This window comes from Panthera tigris, chromosome B4 (genome assembly GCF_018350195.1).
Source record: "Panthera tigris isolate Pti1 chromosome B4, P.tigris_Pti1_mat1.1, whole genome shotgun sequence".
Lineage (NCBI taxonomy): Eukaryota > Metazoa > Chordata > Mammalia > Carnivora > Felidae > Panthera > Panthera tigris.
The window spans coordinates 94,438,333-94,458,629 of record NC_056666.1 but is presented as its reverse complement, the minus strand read 5'-3'; the positions used below and the strand labels follow the sequence as shown (position 1 = coordinate 94,458,629).

The window sequence follows — 20,297 nt, the reverse complement described above, 5'->3', positions numbered from 1 at the left end:
GAGTGTCGCGGTCATGGCTGTGATGATTACACTTTTGTCATCTTGACCGGGCTGGGTGTAGAAACCTGAATTTGTCTGACCTGGTTTTCCAGGCAACATTTGCCTGATTATTGGGCTTTTGTCCAAACAGGGTTTCTGCCTGGCCCGGATTCCAACCATTTTCAGCTCCAGCTTTTGGCTGCTGTGTTCTGCCTCAGCATGAGAAATGGTGAAGGAAGTGGGGGGAGGACTAGGTTGGAAGTAATGTGGGGGCGGGGGGAGGGGCGGGAATGAAAGAGAACACAGGAATAAGAATAATGGAGAAGTAACATTCAGTACAAGATAGAAAACATAATCTGGGAAGATGAATGGGGAAATTTCTGTCGGCTTGGACATATAATAATGAGACTTGAAAACTCTGTTGAAAGCAAGTAACTTGCTATTATGTTTGTTTACTGTACCCAGGGTAATATCTATTTGTGGTTAAATCATGATTTTTCTCCTGTCTCTAAAGAACTTTGTATTAAACCTCTATTTCCTTCTATTTCATCCACAGATGTTTGTAACTTTTATAAAAATATTTTTATAAGTTATAAATAGACACAATTTCACAAGGTATGGGAATGGCAGTATCATAAAAGTATAGTGTTATTTTATAACATATGGAAGCTTTATCTCCTCCAGTGAATTTGTACATGGGAAAGTCAAGACTTGTACCAGTTCATGATTTTAAGAATATCTTACTGTAAGGATGGGGGTTTACTCCAAATCATATAGAATCTAAAATTTTCAGAACAGTGAATAAAAGTTTCTACTTAATTGCTAAATTTTAGAGGTCTTCAAAGGCAAAAGAGAGGTTTTTTATAAGAATGTTACTAGGGGATGTGAAAGGGAACACTAATTAAGAGGTAATATTAAAATAGAGTAGAGAGATTAATGAAATGAAGAAAAAACTAGGTTATAAAAAGCTTTTTAAATGAGTAGGACAAAGGCTTCTAATCTAAATCACTTAATTTGATTGTTTAATATTATCATTTAATTTTTAGTAGAGAGAAAAAAGAAAAGGATGATGAATATAAATTCTATATCTATAAATATATAATTTAATTTAATGCAATATCTATAAAGAGCCTTCTGTATGGTTTGGGATTTGGGTTGACTGTTCACATAACCATGGTTTGCAAGGGTGAAGTAGGGAGGAAGTGGAAGCAGAGATTCTGAAATCAAAAAATCCATCTTAAAATGTGCCATTTTAACTTTAAACCTCCAATACATATTCTCTCCAAACATTATGTCACTTTAGAAAAATCAAACTGTTTTGACCATTGCTTTTTCCTCTGACCTAAATTTCCTGACTGACTTTGGCTACAGCTCCATGATAACTGAAACAATCAGTAAATGCAAACACTGCAAACACTGGAAATCCAATCAGGCCACGTCTCCATGTGTTGATGTTATTACTGTTCCAGGAAATAAATAAAGAGACTTCGTTTAATCAACAAAGTTGCTACTCAATTTCCCCTTGCCCTGAATATCCATAGAAGCAGTTCATTTAGTTAATGGTTCTTAACGTTGATATATAGTAAATTCATATCTTTTTGTTTGTTTGTTTGTTTGTTTGTTTGTTTGTTTTTGAGAGACAGAGCATGAGCGAGGGAGGGACAGAGAGAGAGACACACACAGAGAATCTGAAGCAGGCTCCAGGCTCTGAGCTGCCAGCACAGAGCCTGACGCAAGGCTGGAACCCACAAACCAGGAGATCATGACCTAAGCCGGAGTCGGACAAGCAACTGACTGAGCCACCCAGGAGCCCCTAGTAAATTCGTATCTTTAAGCCAAGTTTATGGAGCACCTTTTATCTATCAGTTTTAGCTGGTTTTTATCTAATAACTAGTGTGATCCTCAAAAGCCCCATGAAGGGGCACAGTTATTGTCCCCATTTGGCAGATGATGAAACTGAAACTCAGAGAGAAGTAATAATTTGACCAAGGCCCAGGATTAAATCCAAGTCTGTCTATTCCCTAACTATGCTCTGACCTATTATATTTTAGCGTGGCAAGGTTTTTTTTTTATTTGGTATTTACTCACCTACCTGAAACTTCCAAACACACAAACACAATCATTTGAGGTTGTGTTCAGTCTTCCTAGTAATTAGAAAACAGAGTAGGCCAAAACTTTTAAATGTGTGAGCTCATAATTCAAGAACTTCCTAAGTATTTCCCTTTCCCACAAGGTCTTACCTTTCTAAACAAGAAACATAGAGACCTTTTCGCAGTCACTACCAGTACTCATTCAGCTCCTTCATGAATCTTTTAACCGATTAGCTAATCAATTGATTTTAGCTGCCTGTAACTACAACAGAGCAAGGATGTGAGAAACTCACGAAACTGACATCACAATTGTTTTCCAAATGTCTCAGAACATTACTCTGACCTAAACTCTAGTATCCTCATTTCATGTGTAAAAGGGGTAGCTCATCACAGTGTAGGATCTTAAGAAGCAAGATTAAGTCATCTGACTTGTTATTGTTATGGCATAAAGGTCCATATGGTCCATAAGACCATAAAGGTCTTAACTATATGGAGCAAAAGATTTTTCTATTTACCATTCCATCTTTCTCCTTTTGTTCTCAACATAAACTGGTCCTGGTGTTCTGCTGGTTTCTTCATTGTATTCTCACTCCTTAACTCCCTAAAATCTCAATATACACGAATAACATGCTGATTTTAGCTTATGAGTTATCAACTTTTACTAACCCTTAATAACTCATTAAATGACCCTTAGAGATAAATAAAAATCTATAGAATTGTACATCATGCACCCATATTTCTACACAGTGACCCTAAACTTTTAAATGGGTTCCAACGAAGACTCATTTGGCCTCCCAGTGCACCGGACCACATTTTGAGAACCGCTACCTGAAATCCACCAGTTATGCTTCATCAACAAATCCAACAGCCATTTATTGGTCCACATTTTTCTTAATCTCCAGCCGCATCTGGTAGTGTTGGCAAACCTCTTTTAGGAACTCTTCTCCTGACTTCCATAATACCATATTCCTGATTTTCCTCTGATCTTTCTCTCTCTGGAGATATCCATGCTGAAATCAACACCAACCAATAAGAAAACTTTTAGAGTCTTTTTGCCTTTTTCTAGATACTAAGGGTGGGTAATGTCTGACCTTGTAGTGCTAGTGTTGGTGTTAGAGGAGGCCTAGAAATAGCATCCTTCTCCTCCCCGCCTAAGATAGAGGAAGCAGCCTGTGGAGATAAAAATGTAGCTTTATTCTTGGTAGATCTGCTGGAGATATGACTTAGGAGCATGATAACAATATACTTCTATGACTGCCTCTCCATCGTGGGCAAATTTACTAACTAGTCACAGCAATATCGGCCAACTGTGGTTTCCCCTAAAGGGACAGAGCTTTTACAACTTACTTTACCACTTACTAAGAGAAGACTAGATGATATGCTCTTTACAGACAAGCAGACCGCAAAAGGAAAGCACAGAGCCCACATGCCCCAGTATCTCATTCCAAATGTACCAATTATGCAAGTCATTTCCCCTCTGCTGGGGAGACCAAGGAGGGGAAGAATTAAGGAATATTACTGTATTTGGACTGCAACCACACAGAATAAAACATCAGCGTTGGGGAATAAGTGTTTCCTCCTAACATCATGGAAGGAAGAAAGCTATAGAAGGATGATAGTTACAGCATCACATTAAAATGGATAAATATTTGTATGATACATCTGGGTATATCTAATATATACACATGTATATTACATTATATTGTATTGCCTGCCTATGTATCAGAAAAAAGCTAACACTAAAAACACCACAATTTTTATTTAAGGGTAATGGGATAAAGTGTTAAGAATAATATTTACTTCTTTTACTAATTCTTGTGTTGTCTAAAGCTTCTATCATGACTATATTTAATTCTTATCATTAGAAAGATGAACTTTAAAACTCTCAAATTAGCCACAAGAGATAGACACTAACACTGATTTTTGAATTCCATTTACAACCAATATGGCACACAACTCAGAAAAAATTACATTGATTTTGCCTATGAGAGCAAGCTTTAGAAAGTTTTAAGATGAGGGGTGTCTGGGTGCCTCAGTCGATTAAGTGTCCAATGTCAGCTCAGTAGGTGATCTCACAATGGGTAAGTTTGAGCCCTGCATCATGTTCTCTGCTGACAATGCGGAGCCCCCTTCAGATCCTCTGTCCTCCTCTCTCTCTCTGCCCCTCCCCTGCTCACTCCCTCCCTCTCTCTCTCTCTCTCTCTCAAAAATAAACATTTTTTTAAAAATTCTTAAAAAAATAAAGAAAGTTGATAAGATGAAATGAACTTATTTTTTCTGAACGGTGGAAAAGTCAAACAGAGACATATTAATTACAAATCAAATATAAGTTGTGTTAAATCAATTCTGTGTGTTTTTGAATGATTAGGCATTTCAGGTGAACTACTTAACCAGATATAACCCCTCAAAAGTAGTGCCCCGGTTTTGTAAACTTTCTACGCCTACCATGGAATCCAGATTCTTCCAATTAGTAACAACACCATGTTGATTATGATGATTCATGTATTCTTTCATTCCACAAAGATTTTTTTTTAATACTGACTATGTGCCAGGTACTGTTCCAGGTCCTAGGGATATAGCACAGAGCCAGACTGACAAGGTCCCACACCAGTGGGGCTCACATTTTAGTAAGGGAAGAAATAAAAGAAACAAGAAACTGTAAGATAGTGATAAACACCCTGAGGAGAAGACAACACAGTGATGTGATAGGTGGTGGCCAGGGAAGGTCTCTCTGAGGAAAGTGGCATTTAAACTGAAAGCTGCCTGACTGGAGAGGGCCACCATACAGTGATACTGAACAACTCTTCAGGGGGCAAGAAGATGCCAATGCCATGAGGTAAAAATGAGGGAGGCTTGTCTGAGAAACGGCTTGAGGGAGGGATATGAGGCTCAGAAGGAACAGGAGCCAGTAAGGCCTTGGAGGCCCTAATTGAATTTAACCCTAAAAGTGATAGAAAGCCAGGAGCATTTTAAGAGAGAAACAGAAGCTGAACTCAGGAAAAAAATAGACTTAAAAATAGATACAAAAGGCAGAGAAACTATTAACAAAAGTTTTCTGTCACTTCTTGTCTAAAACTGTGAAGAGAGAACATATCTTGTCTAGGGCATCACAAAGAGCAAGCCAGCAGAACTCAGAAGATACAAGAAGATAACAATAAAACACATATTACAGAAATCAAAACCACATTAGAAACAAAAAGGATAGAACAGATTCTGCTGAAAGCATATGCCTGAGAAAATTTCAATTGAATAAAGACATACAAGTGGTAAGAGAAAATAAGTACACAAAATAAAGTAGTTAGAAAGACAAAAAAATTTATATAATTGCACAATTTGTGTCCTTGAGGATGAACTAAAAAATTATGTCAAAGAAAAATCATTCAAATGTATAATAGGAGAAAATATTTCTGAAATAAAGAATCTGGAATCTGTAGACTTCAAGGGCATGGCTGGCTGCAGTAACTATCAACCCAAGGAAATACCCTGATGAAAATTTTTAACTTGAAAGATGACAACCCCTGTCAGATTTCAGATGGAAACAGTAGAGCAGGTTATCTACAAGACAGGCTAGCCTCAAGCCAAGGTATTTTTCATGGCAACTTTCAATACCAGAAGGTGTTGGAATAATAGCAGAGTTCAAAGGCAAAAAATAAAAATAAAGCTTGAATCAAGAATTTAATATCCAGCCAACTTGTCACTGTTACAAACACCACATACATTCTCAAACATATGATGCCTCAGGAAATATAGCACTCATGAACCCTGCTTGAAAGAAGCTATTTGATAATGAAATCCGGCTAAATAAGAGATATAGCAAACTAAAGAACTCAGGAATAGTGGCACTCCTATTTAAAAAGGCTGATCATGACCACTGAATCCATTTGAATATTTAACTAACACTATAGAACTTTAAAAATTATAATTACAAAACATATTCATCAGTGTAAATAATGCTAACACAACCCAGTATCCGAGTGACTTAATACAATAAAAGTTTATGCTTAATTCATGTCGTTGTTTAATCAGGGGTGTTGGGCAGGGCCTCTGTGTCATACAGTGTTTTGGGGTGCCAGGTATCTGCCTTTGTGTGGCTCCACCATTTTCACAGTCTGAGAGTCACCCTGGAACCATCCAGCTTGTAGACAGAGAGAAGAGAGAAAGATAGAGAAGGCAGCCTCATTCTTAACTGCCTCAGACTGAAAATATCACCTCACTTTCAGTTATAATAATTGGTGAGAACTATCACATGGCTTCACCTAGTTGTAAATGGGCTGAGTTTCCAGGAGGAGGCAATAGGCTGGATGAGTAGTCTCTATTACAAGAATATAATGTAAATATATAAAACATAACAATATAAAAATAATAACATAATTATAAAAACTGGGAGATGATCATGAGAATTGGTGGGAAGAGATGTACATTGTCTTTGTTTTTCATAGCAGGAAGTTAATAAATACTTTCTAAAGTCTATAAATCAAGAAATAAAAGTTTAAATATATTGACATATATTATTTAATACTATAAATATAGACACTGGAAGAAAAAAATACAGAACAACAACAACAAACCAGACCACAATGCAAAAGATAGAAAATTAAGGAAAAATAAAAACAGATTTAAAAAGATAACATAAAATAATACAACACATCTAGGTCTGTTAAAATAATGAAAGTGAATGGGATAAACTAGCCTATTAAAAGTAAGACATTATTAGATAAGAATCTAAACATGATATTTGATTACAGTATATATTATAAATATAGAAATATATCCCAGATATATTAATAAGTGAAAAAAGCAAATTGTGGAATGATATGTGTTGTTTATTTGTACTTAACAGTGATAAACATAATGTATAATATATACATGTTATTTTTATATAATGTATGTATAGAAAATATTTGAATGATACACAGGAAGCAATGTTATTTCTGGATATTGAAAGGACAAGCATGTTTTCACTTTTTACTATGTATCTTTCTGTACCTTGATTTTTTTAATAATAAGTATGAAGTTTTTATTATAAAAACTTAAACAAAATATAACTAAAGTCCAACATGGAATACTCTTGGAGAACTGAAAGATGCAAACAAAAGGAGGAGGAAGGCAAGGTTGTGGAAGGCTGACAGAATGGTCTTTGAGCTGAGTCTCCAGGGAGAATGAAGGAAGCCCAGCCAGTGATTCAGATATACACTGACACAATGCAAAAGGGTATGGCCTGTTTAATACACCTTACATACAGCTGGAGGATAAAGAGCATGATGGGAAGGACTGGGAGGTAACACTGGAAGGACAGGGAGATTGCAGTGAACCAAGGAGTTAGAACTCTCATTAGAAAATGAGTTTTCCTGGGGCACCTGCGTGGCTTAGTTGGTTAAGCATCTGACTTCCGCTCAGGTCATGATCTCACTGTCAGCTGTGCCGACAGCTCAGTGCCTGGAGACTGCTTCACGTTCTGTGTCTCCCTCTCTCTCTCTCCCTGTCCCTTCCCTGCTTGTGCTCTGTCTCTCTCTGTCTCTCTCTGTCTCTCTCTCAAAAATAAATGAACATCCAAAAAAATTTTTAAAAGAAGGAAGAAATAAAGTTAGATTTCCTTAAAGTATTTTAAGTAGTGATTCCATTGGGCTAGCATTCTGCACAGAGCACTATGATGTCCATATAGGGAATGAATTAGAAGCCAAAGAAGATTGGCAACCCATGAAGATTCTATTCAAACAGTCCAGATGGCCATGGTAGTCGTCTGACCCAAGATGGTAGAAATGTTAGATGAAAATGGATTCAACCTTCAACAGATATTTAAAAGGCAGAATAAATAGAACTTGATAATTAATCGGATGGTGGGATGAAGCATGAGGGAAAAAAATCAAGTCAATTGACTCCCAAATATGAGACTTCATCCCATTATATGGGATACAGAAGTAGGTGTAAATTTGGTCACAGAGGGGGAGAGGAAAAAAGGTAAGTAAGTTCAGTTGGTGATATTGAGTTTGAAGTGTAAGAAGTAAGACATTCATGTAGAAGGAAGCAGGTATAAAATTCTGAGAAAGGTGGGAATGTAAAATATGAAAATAAAAATAAAATAATATTGGGGCATCTGGGAGACTTAGTCAGTTAAGCCTCTGTCTTTGACTCAGGTCATGACCTCATGGTTCGTGAGTTTGAGCCCCACATTGGGCTCTCTGCTGCCAGCATGGAGCCCACTTCGGATCCATGTCCCCCTCTCTCTCTGCCCCTCCCCCGCTCGCACCCTTGCTTCTCTCTCAAAACTAAACATTTAAAAATAATAAGAAAATAAAATACTGTCTAAAAATAGCAGAGGACAACACAGAATTGTAAAAAGGGACGTGGCAATTGTATAAAATGTTTCTGATAGGTCAGGGTCTTCTCCTTGGTTCAAAGACATAAACAGGGAAACTTTTGATTTTATTCCGGGAATTCACTTGACAATCTAACCTCTGGACAAAATGGGATGCTCCTTGTTAATAATGTGGAGTTAGACATCCCAGGTAGCAATGGGCACACAAAGTTAGAAAGACATAGGGCAGATTCCTCTTGACAGGCTTGGTCCTGAGGAAGCTGGGTTCCTTTGTGGCTGTTGGGAACGGAGACTTTGAGGGGCTTTGAGGTCACCTCGCTAGGAAGAGAGTTGACCATTTGGCCTTCCTCCTCCTAATGGGGCCACTGGGTGTGGTCTTGACTCTTACTGGGTTTGATCAGATGGCAGACCAGGCTGCATTACATCAAGAGGGGTCTAACATTTAGAAAACTGCCCCCCTCCCAGGCAAAAATTATTCACCTGTTCTTGAAAAATAAATTGCTAAAAGCCGATCACATACTTCTAATTTAAATATAATGCTGGTGAATAGAATTAAGTACTACATTTTAATGAATTCCACTGGACTGATTTATGTCTAAGGGTCACAGGCTTCGATTACTTTAGTGGACAATCCAGTGATCAAAGAAAGTCTTATTACAAAGTAGTATCTCTTTTTCCCGGGTTGTGGGGTAGCTGGGGTGGACCCTAGGCCCCAGGTAAAGAGTGTTGACTCAGAACTCTCTTAACGAGGCAGAGGCCAAAAACATTTAAATACAGATGGAGTTTGAAATCTTTGAATTTTTTAATATGTTCCATTTTTTTCTGTATATGTATTTATAATACCAATAAAATACTCGATTGTTTTTGGATAGTAACTCTATTTGCATTATTTACTGCTGTGAATAGCTTTATGGCTTGGTATTTGCATTTGGAAAGAGCCTTTGAATCTCTTGAAATTAAAAACTTAAATCATTTGTATGTTAAATAATACAAATGACTAAATGGGTTTAGAATTCAGACTAAAATATATCCTGCATTATTGCATGGTAACTTTGAAGTTGTGACACTATTGTTATTGCCATGGAAATTTATATTCTATCATAGTTGTTATGATTTTACATGATAGGAGGAAAAGAAGCTGTGCATCTCTAGCACCTATCCAGAAGGAAGGAATGAACATATATCCTCTAACTACAGGAATTCTTACACTTTGATTTCTTCTGAAATAAAATTCTCATTTTGTCTCAAATCCTTTGTTTTTCTCCAGTTGCACTCATACATAATCTCTGGCACATGTTAGACCCTCAAATATATACTTATTTGTTTGTACTTCATTTGAGTATCACTATTTTATGGGGGATATCTCAGGCAAGCAGAGAACTGAGGCAAATTATTCAAATATTTTGATGCAATGAACCAGTTGATTGCAATTTTAAACTAATTATTTCAACTAATTTCTTGACTCTAGTTAGGTAGTCTAAATACCTGTTTCAAATGCACAGCTTTTGCCTTCTTAGAAAGTTGCCATTTTGAGTGATTTTTAATCTTGACTTCCCATTTCACTTCCATTTACCATTTTCATCTGGGGAACTTCGATTTTAATACTGTTTCCACAGTTACAAGCTTCGAGCTAATCATGACCCTGGGAATTGAGTTCTCAAGTGTGTATGCAAGCCCCTTGAGTCTCGGTTCCCAGCGTAGACTGCTGGCTCCAAACCCTGCCCGTGGGGATCAGAAGCAGTGCCTGCCTGCTCACCCTGCCTGACAAACACTGGGGGTGAGCCAGAAGTCAGTGGTTCCTAATCAGCATTTGCAGGAACTGAGGAACCCATCTTTGGCCTTGCAAAGGAAGAGGAGTTAAGTCTCCGGTGCAATGTCCCCTATCTGTTGGTGGTTTCCACAGCCTTGCAGAGCCAAAAGGAAACTGTTGGACAAAAGGAAGCCCTCTCTTTCTCAGAACCACCAGATGGACTGAGTTTTTCTTATCTTTTGGATTTTCCATAAGGCATGTTTCCATAGAACATAAAGCATGCATGAAACTATAATGCTTTCCTCATTACTACATTTCCAAATCCTGATCATCTTTCTGGGTTGAGCTCAAGTCTTACTTTTCTGTATTAAATTATGCTGTTTTATATCAGAAAAAAAGTTGGTCTATAGACAAGTAGAGAGAATAATATAGCAAACAATTATAAATTATAAATTATAAAATAATATAGCAAATATACATTTGATGGGTTTTATTTCATAAAAAAAGTTATCACTGATGGTGTTGATATAGCTTTTCTACCTATCCCCCAACATAATTCTCCTTTCCCCCTCCTCAGAAGCAAGTTGTACTTTATCATTGGACTGTTAGCTAAAGTTTTGAAATGGTTCTGACCTTTTCTGGATCTCAGTTTTTGGCAAGGAGTCCAGTTTCAGTTTCCTAAGTGACCCACTTCTATGGTCCCTGACCCTAGGCAAACATTAAAAGATACTAAGGTGTGGGTGCCTGGGTAGCTCAGTCGGTTGAGCATCCAACTCTTTATTTCCAGCTCAGGTCATGATCCCAGGGTCATGGGATCAGACTCTTTGCTGAGCATGGAGCCTGCTTAACATTCTCTCCCTCTCTCTTTCTCTCTCTTGCTCTCTCTCTTCCCTTCTCTCCCATTCATGTTCTCTCTCTCTCTCTCTCTCTAAAATAAAAAAAAATTAAATTAAATTAAGAAAAAAAAAGATCCTAAGGTATAAAAGCAGTCGGGAACTTCAGCTGGGTTCACCATTTAACTGATTCATGTCTTTTGACCTCCCCAAATCCCTCTGATACCTGTAATATTGAGTATTTGGTCCAGTTTCCAATCACTTATTTTGTACTAACTTTATGCATAGAAGTTATGTATAACTTTATGTATTATTTCCTTAAAAAAACGATAAATTCTCAGTTGAGCATTTGACCACGTTGGCTCAGGTCATGATCCCACAGTTCTTGAGTTCGAACCCTGTATCAACCCTGCTGCTGTCAGTGCAGAGCCTGCTTCGGATCCTCTGTCTCCTTCTCTCTCTGCTCCTCCCCTGCTCATGCTCTCTCTCCCCATCTCTCAAAACTAAATAAACATTAAAAAGAAAACAACAATAAATTCTTGAAAATGTTCCATTGTCCTTTTACAACAAGCTGTGAAAAGGTCCTGTAAGAATGTTTATACTATAGTAGATTATGCATGTAAGCCAATCTCTTTATCACAGAAGTGCACAAATAGAGGTGTGCTCCACTTTATAGAATAGATGATATTGCAACCATCTAACAGCTATTTTATAACCTGCTATGGTCAAGTTAATGAAATAAGCATTATAAAATATAAGAAATGCATGAAGAGTTGGTTTCCCCATCTTGCAAAATACCTACCTCAAATGATTATGATGCGTTTTTGAAAATACTTTGTTAACTAGTTCACAATTTTACTTTAAATGTAGTAATACCACCCATGGCTGAAACAAAGGCTATACTATGAATTTTGTAACTTGATTTGTATTTTAGGAATTTTTAAATATTTAGCTGTGCTTTTCCCCCCAAATAACCTGAAAATTAAGAGTGTTTGCCCAAACAAATGAAAAACAACTGTTTACCCTGGACCAAATTATGAGTACCATTGGCTTCTTTACCGGAGTTTGAAAATGCATTATTGCACCTTGTTCTTTTGCCTTGCACTGGCAGTGGATCACTACATAAAGAAACTGCCAAGTCTAGCATCACAGAACCTACACAGCATGTGACTGTGTGTGAACACAAATTAAAGATGTCCTAAGGCTTGGATTGCTGAAATGTACTTGGCCGTATACTCCAATCTGTCATCTGGCCTTAAGCTAAAGGCCAACACACATTTCAGGGAAATTCCTTATGAATTGATTATTCCCTAGCTTTATTTATTATACCTAGACAAATTGCATCATATTTTTAACTAACATCATTTAAAATTTCACATAAAATTTCCCTAATCTCCATTAAAAATGCAATAAAGCACCATGAGTATGAATTTCTCAGTCACAGAAATTGTCATGGTCAGCCATCAGCGGGCACTGAATGTGGAACCAAAAATTTACTGTAATTTTGATTTATTTTTTCCTCTATTTTTCAGACGCTGCAAATGGATGTAAACAGGCTGAACATAACCTTGCTTCGGATATTCCGCCAAGGAGTGGCTGCAGCTTTAGGACTCTTACCCCAGCAAGTGCACATCAATCGCCTCATTGTAAGATGCCTACATTTTGCATTCCCAGTACAAACTTTGATCTTTATTGAAGGCTTTAGTAATAAAGAGCCCCCGTGCTACAGTTCTATGGCCCAGGAGCCAAATCTGGCATACCACCTCTTTTTGCAAGGAAAGTTTTATCGGAGCAAGCCTCACCCATTTGTTTACATATTGTCTATGGCTGCTTTCGTGCTACAATGGCATAGTTGAGTAGTTGGCTAAATTGAAGGCTAGAATATTTGGCTAGTTGGCCCTTTCCAGAAAAGTTTGTCAACTCTCTGATAGTTCAGGGCTAGCTACTATCCCGATAGATATGAACAGAGGGGCCGAAAATACTTGTCTCACCAACCTAACACTACTCCCAAAATATTCTCCTTAAGAGTGAGAGCTTCTACATCAGTTAAGACACCATCTCCAAACAGTATCTATTTAAACCCTTCAAGTGTATCAGGATGAAGGGTACCAAATGCACAAGGCAGAGGATTTCGAATAAAGAATAAAAAAGACCCAACCCTTCAGGACAGCAGCACAAATGGAATGCATGAATAGATAAGGCTGGAAGTCATGAGAAAACTTAGATGGGGATCTGATCTGGGGTGGGGATGAGGTAAAACCGAAGGATCTTTTGTAGAGGGCCCACTTCAGACCTATCTATCAGTCACCCACATCCTTTCTTTCCCCCTTTCCTCAGTGTTTGGGAACCTTGATGTCATCCAACTACACGTTCCCATCTGCATGTGAAGGTGGGTGTGAGCAAAGGCAAAGAAAGGCAAATTCAAATCATAAGATTTTCTCTTTGTAAAAATCTAATTACCTAAAGTTCCTGTGAAAGGGGGCTTTGGGATCATCTAATATCTCACTGCACATACCCCTCCTGTAAATTCTTACGCTCCTGCTTAGGCTTATCTGTCTATTGCGTCAATATCTGTATTTTCAGCTACGGAGAAGAATTTGCTTTTTATTTTGCTTTAGAGTTTTGTTTCTTTGAATTTTTTCTGTGTGTGGAGGATGAGTTGTTTCAGACCCCATGATAACTTTCATTCCGTGTCAACTATTTCTTGAGACTAAATAAACTTAAAAAAAAACCCAACTGTAGTTTTTAACACAGTACCATTGAAGAGGAAATACAACACTCCCCAATATCCTGAAAGAATTAAAATTGGTTTTTATATCCAGGGCATAGCCGGCTCAAGTGAGAAGACAGGGATTACAGATGTCTTAGATCTAGATGTAAATCTTTTAGGTATGCTTAGATATCTTGGATATACTTTTGTATGTATAGATTTAATGAGCATAATAGCTCTTTGCAGGGATGAAAAATAGTTTTGGAACACACAGGGAGGTATATGCTTATCCTCAGAGAATGTTAGTGGCATTTATATACATTTATATATATATATATATATATATATATATATATATATATATATATGGCTTGTTTTTAAGAGAGTGCGAGTGGGGGAGAGGGGCAGAGAGAGAAAGAGAATCTTAAGCACGCTCCACGCTCGGTGTGGAGCCCAACACAGGGCTTGATCCCACGACCCTAGGATCACGAGCTAAGTCGAAATCAAGAGGCAGATGCCTCAACCGAGGTGCCCCTATATATGTCTGTTTCTAAGAGCAGTTATTATAACAGATGGAGCTATGATGATGCAAGAGGCAGTAGAGCACGGTGCTTTGGAGGCAGGCAGACAGAACCGTACTGCATTTCAGCCTGACCATGTCCTACCGTGTGACCTTAGGCAAGCCACTTACGTTTCTTCATTTGCAAAATGGAAACTATGATACCTGTGCCCTGGAGGTGTTTTCAGCATTAAATGGATAACAGATTTAAGGTACCTAGGAGTGTATCAGGCACAAAACAAGTCATCTATTCCTACCATTGTGGTTATTAGGTCAGAAACTGTTTAAATTATTATAAACATGTTTCACGTCAGCATTATGCTGTATTTAGTCTTTGTCTGATATCTCCTGCAAACACAGAAACGTTTTTTCTGGGTTTCCAGGAGGACACTGACCCTGCATTTTAGTGTATGTGCTGCCGAAGTGAGCATGATACTGCATTTTATACCTGGCTGAACTTCTGATAAATTGCACTGAAAGATCGTTGTCTAGCATGGGCGAACTCCATGCATCAACAAGAAAAGACTAACAACAATTCCCTCCATAAGTGCAGTGTATAAGTTGTAGAAGAGAATCTATCAGTGACAATGTCACTTTTGTGTGGTGTTTGGTTTGTGTGTGCATGTGGCGTATCAGCCATTTATGGTAAGAAATACCGTGTTTCCATTTCAGCTAAGGAGGTAATACTAATAGGAAAGTACCATGATATTACTGCACGGCATATGCATTTCTACCAAGGGTAGATTTTAAAAGTATAATATAGTTGAGGTGAAAGACAGGATCAGGGAAGCAACTTCAAAGTTCATCTAGCATCACCTTCCTTAGTTCAGCCTTTACGTTAATACAAGTTATAAGAAAAATATATGGAGTGGTGATGTCTAATAATTGTACCATTATAACAGGTTTTATTTAATTCATTTGGTTTAAAAGGTTTTTTTTAAGTTTATTTATTTATTTTGAGAGAGAGAGCAAGTAGGGGAGGGACAGAGAGAGAGGGGAAAGAGAGAATCCCAAGCAGTCTGCACACTATCAGCACAGAGCCTGATGCAGAGCTTGAACTCACGAACCGTGAGATCATGAACAGAGCTGAAATCAAGAGTGGGACGCTTAACTGACTCAGCCACCCTGGCATCCCTAATTTATTTGATTTTAAAATGCCTCTTTAAACACAAAAGACTTCAGGAACGTCTACACGATATGTTTCAAAAATCACAACATGGAATGGAAATTAAACCAGAGTCCAATGAAGTATAAATATACAAATCTTGAAGTGTCAACTAATTGAAAGAAGGCCATTGGAAAATCTCAGGCTTTGGGCTGTTAATACTGAGTGTACCAGATAACTAATAAATGTGATTGCCAAGATGCCTTTGGACATTCTAGGGTTCTGATTTTCTTTAATGTTTCTAGGGGGAAGGTGAAAATATTTCCCAAAGCTGTTTAAAATGCCTATTAATGTACACAAATAATTTGCTTTTACTAGGGAAAGAAGAACAGTGTTGAACTATTTGTGTCTCCTATAAACCGAAAAGCAGGAATTTCGGATGCTCTCCCATCTGAGGAAGTGCTGCGTTCACTTAATATAAATGTCTTACATCAAAGTTTATCTCAATTTGGAATTATAGAAGTCTCCCCTGAGGTATGTTGTTCATGGAATATTTCATTTAAAAATGTGTACAGTTGGCATGACATGGTAACTCGATTCTGGGAGGTGTTGAAATGAAAGCTGTTTATTGTGTGTTATTTGATAATAAAAATCTCCCTAAGGGTCAGAATTCTCTGATCTTCATACTTAATATGTTTGTTCCTTACGGAATTTATTTTCACATCAAAATTCCACTCCGAGGCACTTTTTTCTCCAAATCTTTATGGTCTTGTAGCTTCTATTGACTTATCCAGTAAATTGTGTTGAAGAAAAGCCATTTGGATATATTTGTCGGTTGATTACTTGAAACTGAAGTGTCCAAAATTACACCCTTCTATTCTCTTCTTCAACAGGTGTACTCCTCACTGCCTTCATTGTCACAGTGGTTGCCAGATACTTACCTTTGTCCACAATCTAGGAATTCATTTGAGATGGGGTTTTTGTTTTGTTTTATTTTGTCTTGTTTTCTGAGGAACATAATTTTAAGAACTATGAATGTATTCTTCATAGTGTTTTCTAAATCTGCACTTTTTAAATTGCCCCCACCATCTCCACCCTCCTCGCCCCTGAATAAATTCAGTCCCTTTTTACCTTCTGCTATGTCCCATTCTAACAAACTTGCTGGAATGATCATCATCCTGAATGCATTTAATTAAATTCACAGAATCATAGACTCAGACTCTGAGGGAGCATATGTGAACATTTTACAGATATAGAAAGTAAGGCTCATAGAAATTAAGTGACTTCACCAAAGTGACAAAGCAAATGAGGTATAAAACAACCTTTGACATCTAGACATCTCGACTCCTAGTCTCTTCCCCTATTCAGGGAAGCACAATGCCTCTCATTTCAGCAGATATCACCGGTGTGGTATAAAAAACTTTGGTCCAAGACTGAGCTTGAATCCCAAAGCCAGCACGTAAGATGTGTGTGACCTTGGGCAAGTGATTTAATCTCTATGAGATTAAGTCTGTCTTTGGCATAGTATCAGCCTCTCTGAGCCTCAGTTTCTTCATATCCAAAATGGGTATAGTAAAAAAAAAAAAAAGATAGGGGGAGTATAGTTTTATCTTATAGACTTGAAATATGAATTAAATTTTAGAAATCTATGTGGAAGTCCTCACATGGAGTAGGGACCAAACAAATATAATTTGAATGCAGGACAGTTTTTTTTATTGGCAGAATGAAGATGTATTTCATCATTGAGCCATGACTGTAACAACAACCTCCAGCCAGTCTTGCTGCATCTAGTTTTGCTCTCCTCCTTGCCCTCTCCATGCTCTGCACAACCCCAACACACACACAAGGGATTTTCCCTCTTGTCACACAGAGTAATCTTTTTCAGAGCAGATCTGGCCGTGCTCTCCTAATGTCATGATTCTTCATTCTTCTTTGGCTTCCTAAATGCTATAGAATCACATCTAGATTTCTTAATATGATATATGGTCCTTTGTGCACTGGGCTTTCTGATTGTTGGACAGCACCCTCCTAGTTTAGGCTTCAGCACCTCTACACTCAGTGAGTACCAGGACACCCCCATACTCTCTTCCCTCCATGCTTGTGCATATGTTGATCCATCTGTACACCTTTCGTGGTTCAAGATCAGTCTACTCTATAGCAAAGCCTTCCCTTGTGCTTCCACAGATGTGGGCGCTTGCTTTGTGTTCTCACTGAGCTTCGTGCAAGAAGCCCTTATCCCGTCTTGGTCTTCAAACCTATTTCTACCCTATAGGCTCCTTGAGAACATATGCCATTTCACTTTATCTGTTGTCTCCACCCCTTCATTCAGACGCTGGCATATAATGGGCACACAAATAGACAAGCAGTGTGCTAGGTAGTGTCCAAAGTTGGACAAATAAATGAATAAACAAACAAGTAAATAAATAAAATACGATTTTGGCTTTCAATGAGTTTGTCTTCTAGTAGGGCAAATAAGATATAAGCAGATAAGGAGAATCCATGGTAATGTTACCACACTGGGCCATAGGAGCTTTGAGGAAGAAAGCCCCTCATTTCCTGCTTCAGAGAGGCCGGGGGAAAAGGTCAATATGAGCTTAAATACCCAAACTCCTCCTCAACCCTGATTGCATGTGACTCTGAAGGGCTTCCCTTTTGTATCCAACCAAACACCATTTCCATATCTAGGCCCTTGACAGATGGCCTTGCACACTCTCTTGCCCAGGACAGTGCTGTAAAATTTAAAAAGACCATTGGGTTTATTTATTTGTTCCCATAATCTTTCAGTGAATATTATAAGCACTCTTCCCTGTTGCTTTATTCTGAGTTTAAATGCCACTCTGAATGCTTTAGGAATACAGCAGCTTAGTGAGTCATCCAGATTTGCAAACCAAGAGAAGCTCACCAAACAAAAAAAACAGTAAAAATTAAGTATTTGTCCTCCAACACACCTCAGCCCGGTGATAATGAGGAGCTTGTCACAGAACTATTAGCCCACCATAGACCACAGGTCTGTAGTGTAGTTGAATAATGGAAGTATACTTGATGGGCAAAATGTGATACTTTTTATGAAAGTGTAGAAATTTAGAAATCTAGGAAATCTAGAATCTAGAGAATATTACCGACAGGAGACTGGGAAGTATTTTAATTGGATATGAGGCATTTCAGTAAGGAGAGAAGGATGGATTGTTTGCGGCTTTTTGTTCAGGCACTTCTAGAATGGACCCAGCATTACCCTCTGACCTGAAGTCCTAATGCAGAAACAGGAGAAAGCCATCTATGGTCCCGGGCAACCTCAGCAACATAGGGTCCAAAGGGGCACTGCAAAGCATTTGTTGATATTTGTTTAAGCTGGTGATGGTATTCTGTTTCTTCATTTCTTTATTCATCTTTGTCATTAACACTGTCGTCTTTGTCATCTTTGTCATTAATGCTGATAACAACTTATGCCTCAACCCATTCTTTCACATTTTTATTCCCAAATTATCACTGTGCTGTGCTAACATGTTTATTAACAGGAAAAAAAAAAGAATATTGGTATTTTGGTTTCTCATCCTTTATCTGGATCAGAGAACACTGTGAATGTGGTCTCAAAGCATCTATTTCTAAGTTAATATGCATTACTTTCAGGGAAGGACATGTTTTCCATCGTTGCCATTTCTTTATCTGCTTGATTTAATTGGAAATGACTCTTGGGAAACAAAAATACCAAATACAGAATTACTTTTGTTTATTCATCTGTTTTCACTTTAATCTAAGTTTTGGGGGAGAAAAAGATATTATTTCTTTTATATATTTTTATGAGCTGGAACATTGTAAGTACTCCCATATTTTTTTATTATAAGATGCTCATAAAGATAAAATTAGACTTCCTGTTGCCTAGTAAATTAAATCTTAGGGAAATAAAATGAAATTCATTATTTTAGTTTCTATTTTTAAATTTTTTAATAAAGTTAATTAAAAATTAATTAATGACTGAATTAAATATGTATTGAAATAGTAAGTTCTACATTGATAATGCAAAAATGAGCTAGGATTTGCTGTTGTTGTTTAATGGCGAATTATGCCAGTTTGGCAGGTCTTATGTTTCAAAGGAGGAAGTTACCTTCCTTAACTAACAGGCCAAGGTGCTGAATGATACTTTCATGGAATATTCACATACAGAAAAAAATATATACCAAATAAATATATACCATTACCCATGAGCATGGTGATTATTCCTTGAAACTAGAACATTAGTCAACAATCTAAAGAATTATAGTCCTGACCATACAAAGCAGAGGAGGAATACAATTAAAGATAACATGTGTTGGGTAATTCAGAACGAATTGTTCACTTTATGCATAATACAGTGGACATTTAGCATTTATCTAACAAAATTATATTGTTATAGGATACACCTTGTTTGTCTACCTAACTCAATTAACCAAATAATTAAAATATTTCCACTTCATTCTTATTCTGTGTGCTTCATCTCTTCTAAAAAGATATATCTCCTAAAGCCTCTGAATCATGTCTTCTAGCATTTGGGATGTCTCCCATTACTTGGGATCAGAATTGTTTAAAAAAAAAAAAAACAATTAAGACAACTATCGTGCATCAAATTATTAAACAATGCAGAGAAGCCGTATTGTGGATACAGGAAACAGCCCAAATTTTAAGTAATAAACAAAATTCATCAGCTTCTTTCACTGCAACAGAGTTAAAGGGCAAAGCATGTAGGTAGATGTAGCTATGATATAAGACGTAAAGATAATACAGTGGCATTGGGTTTGACCTGACTGTGGAGCCTCTGAATTATTGAACCCTCAGCCTTTTGACAAACTGTAAAGGCATCACATTAACCTTATGCAAAGGTTAGATTGGAGATTCCTGTGAATTATACTCTTTTGACTTGTGGGATCTTAACTACAAACTTTTCCATTTATTACCCTATCCTTATCAATTTTTTAGATCTC

General features: G+C 37.4%; 1 protein-coding gene across 1 annotated transcript in view; it reads left to right on the top strand.

Annotated features, from left to right (window-relative positions):
* PTPRR (protein tyrosine phosphatase receptor type R) overlaps positions 1–20,297 on the top strand; it is a 274,870-nt gene that overhangs the window by 145,981 nt on the left and 108,592 nt on the right. The window contains exons 10-11 of the mRNA XM_042992752.1: positions 12,501–12,614; positions 15,721–15,876. Of these exons, the coding sequence (XP_042848686.1) occupies positions 12,501–12,614; positions 15,721–15,876 (270 nt within the window). The remainder of the gene's footprint in view (positions 1–12,500; positions 12,615–15,720; positions 15,877–20,297) is intronic.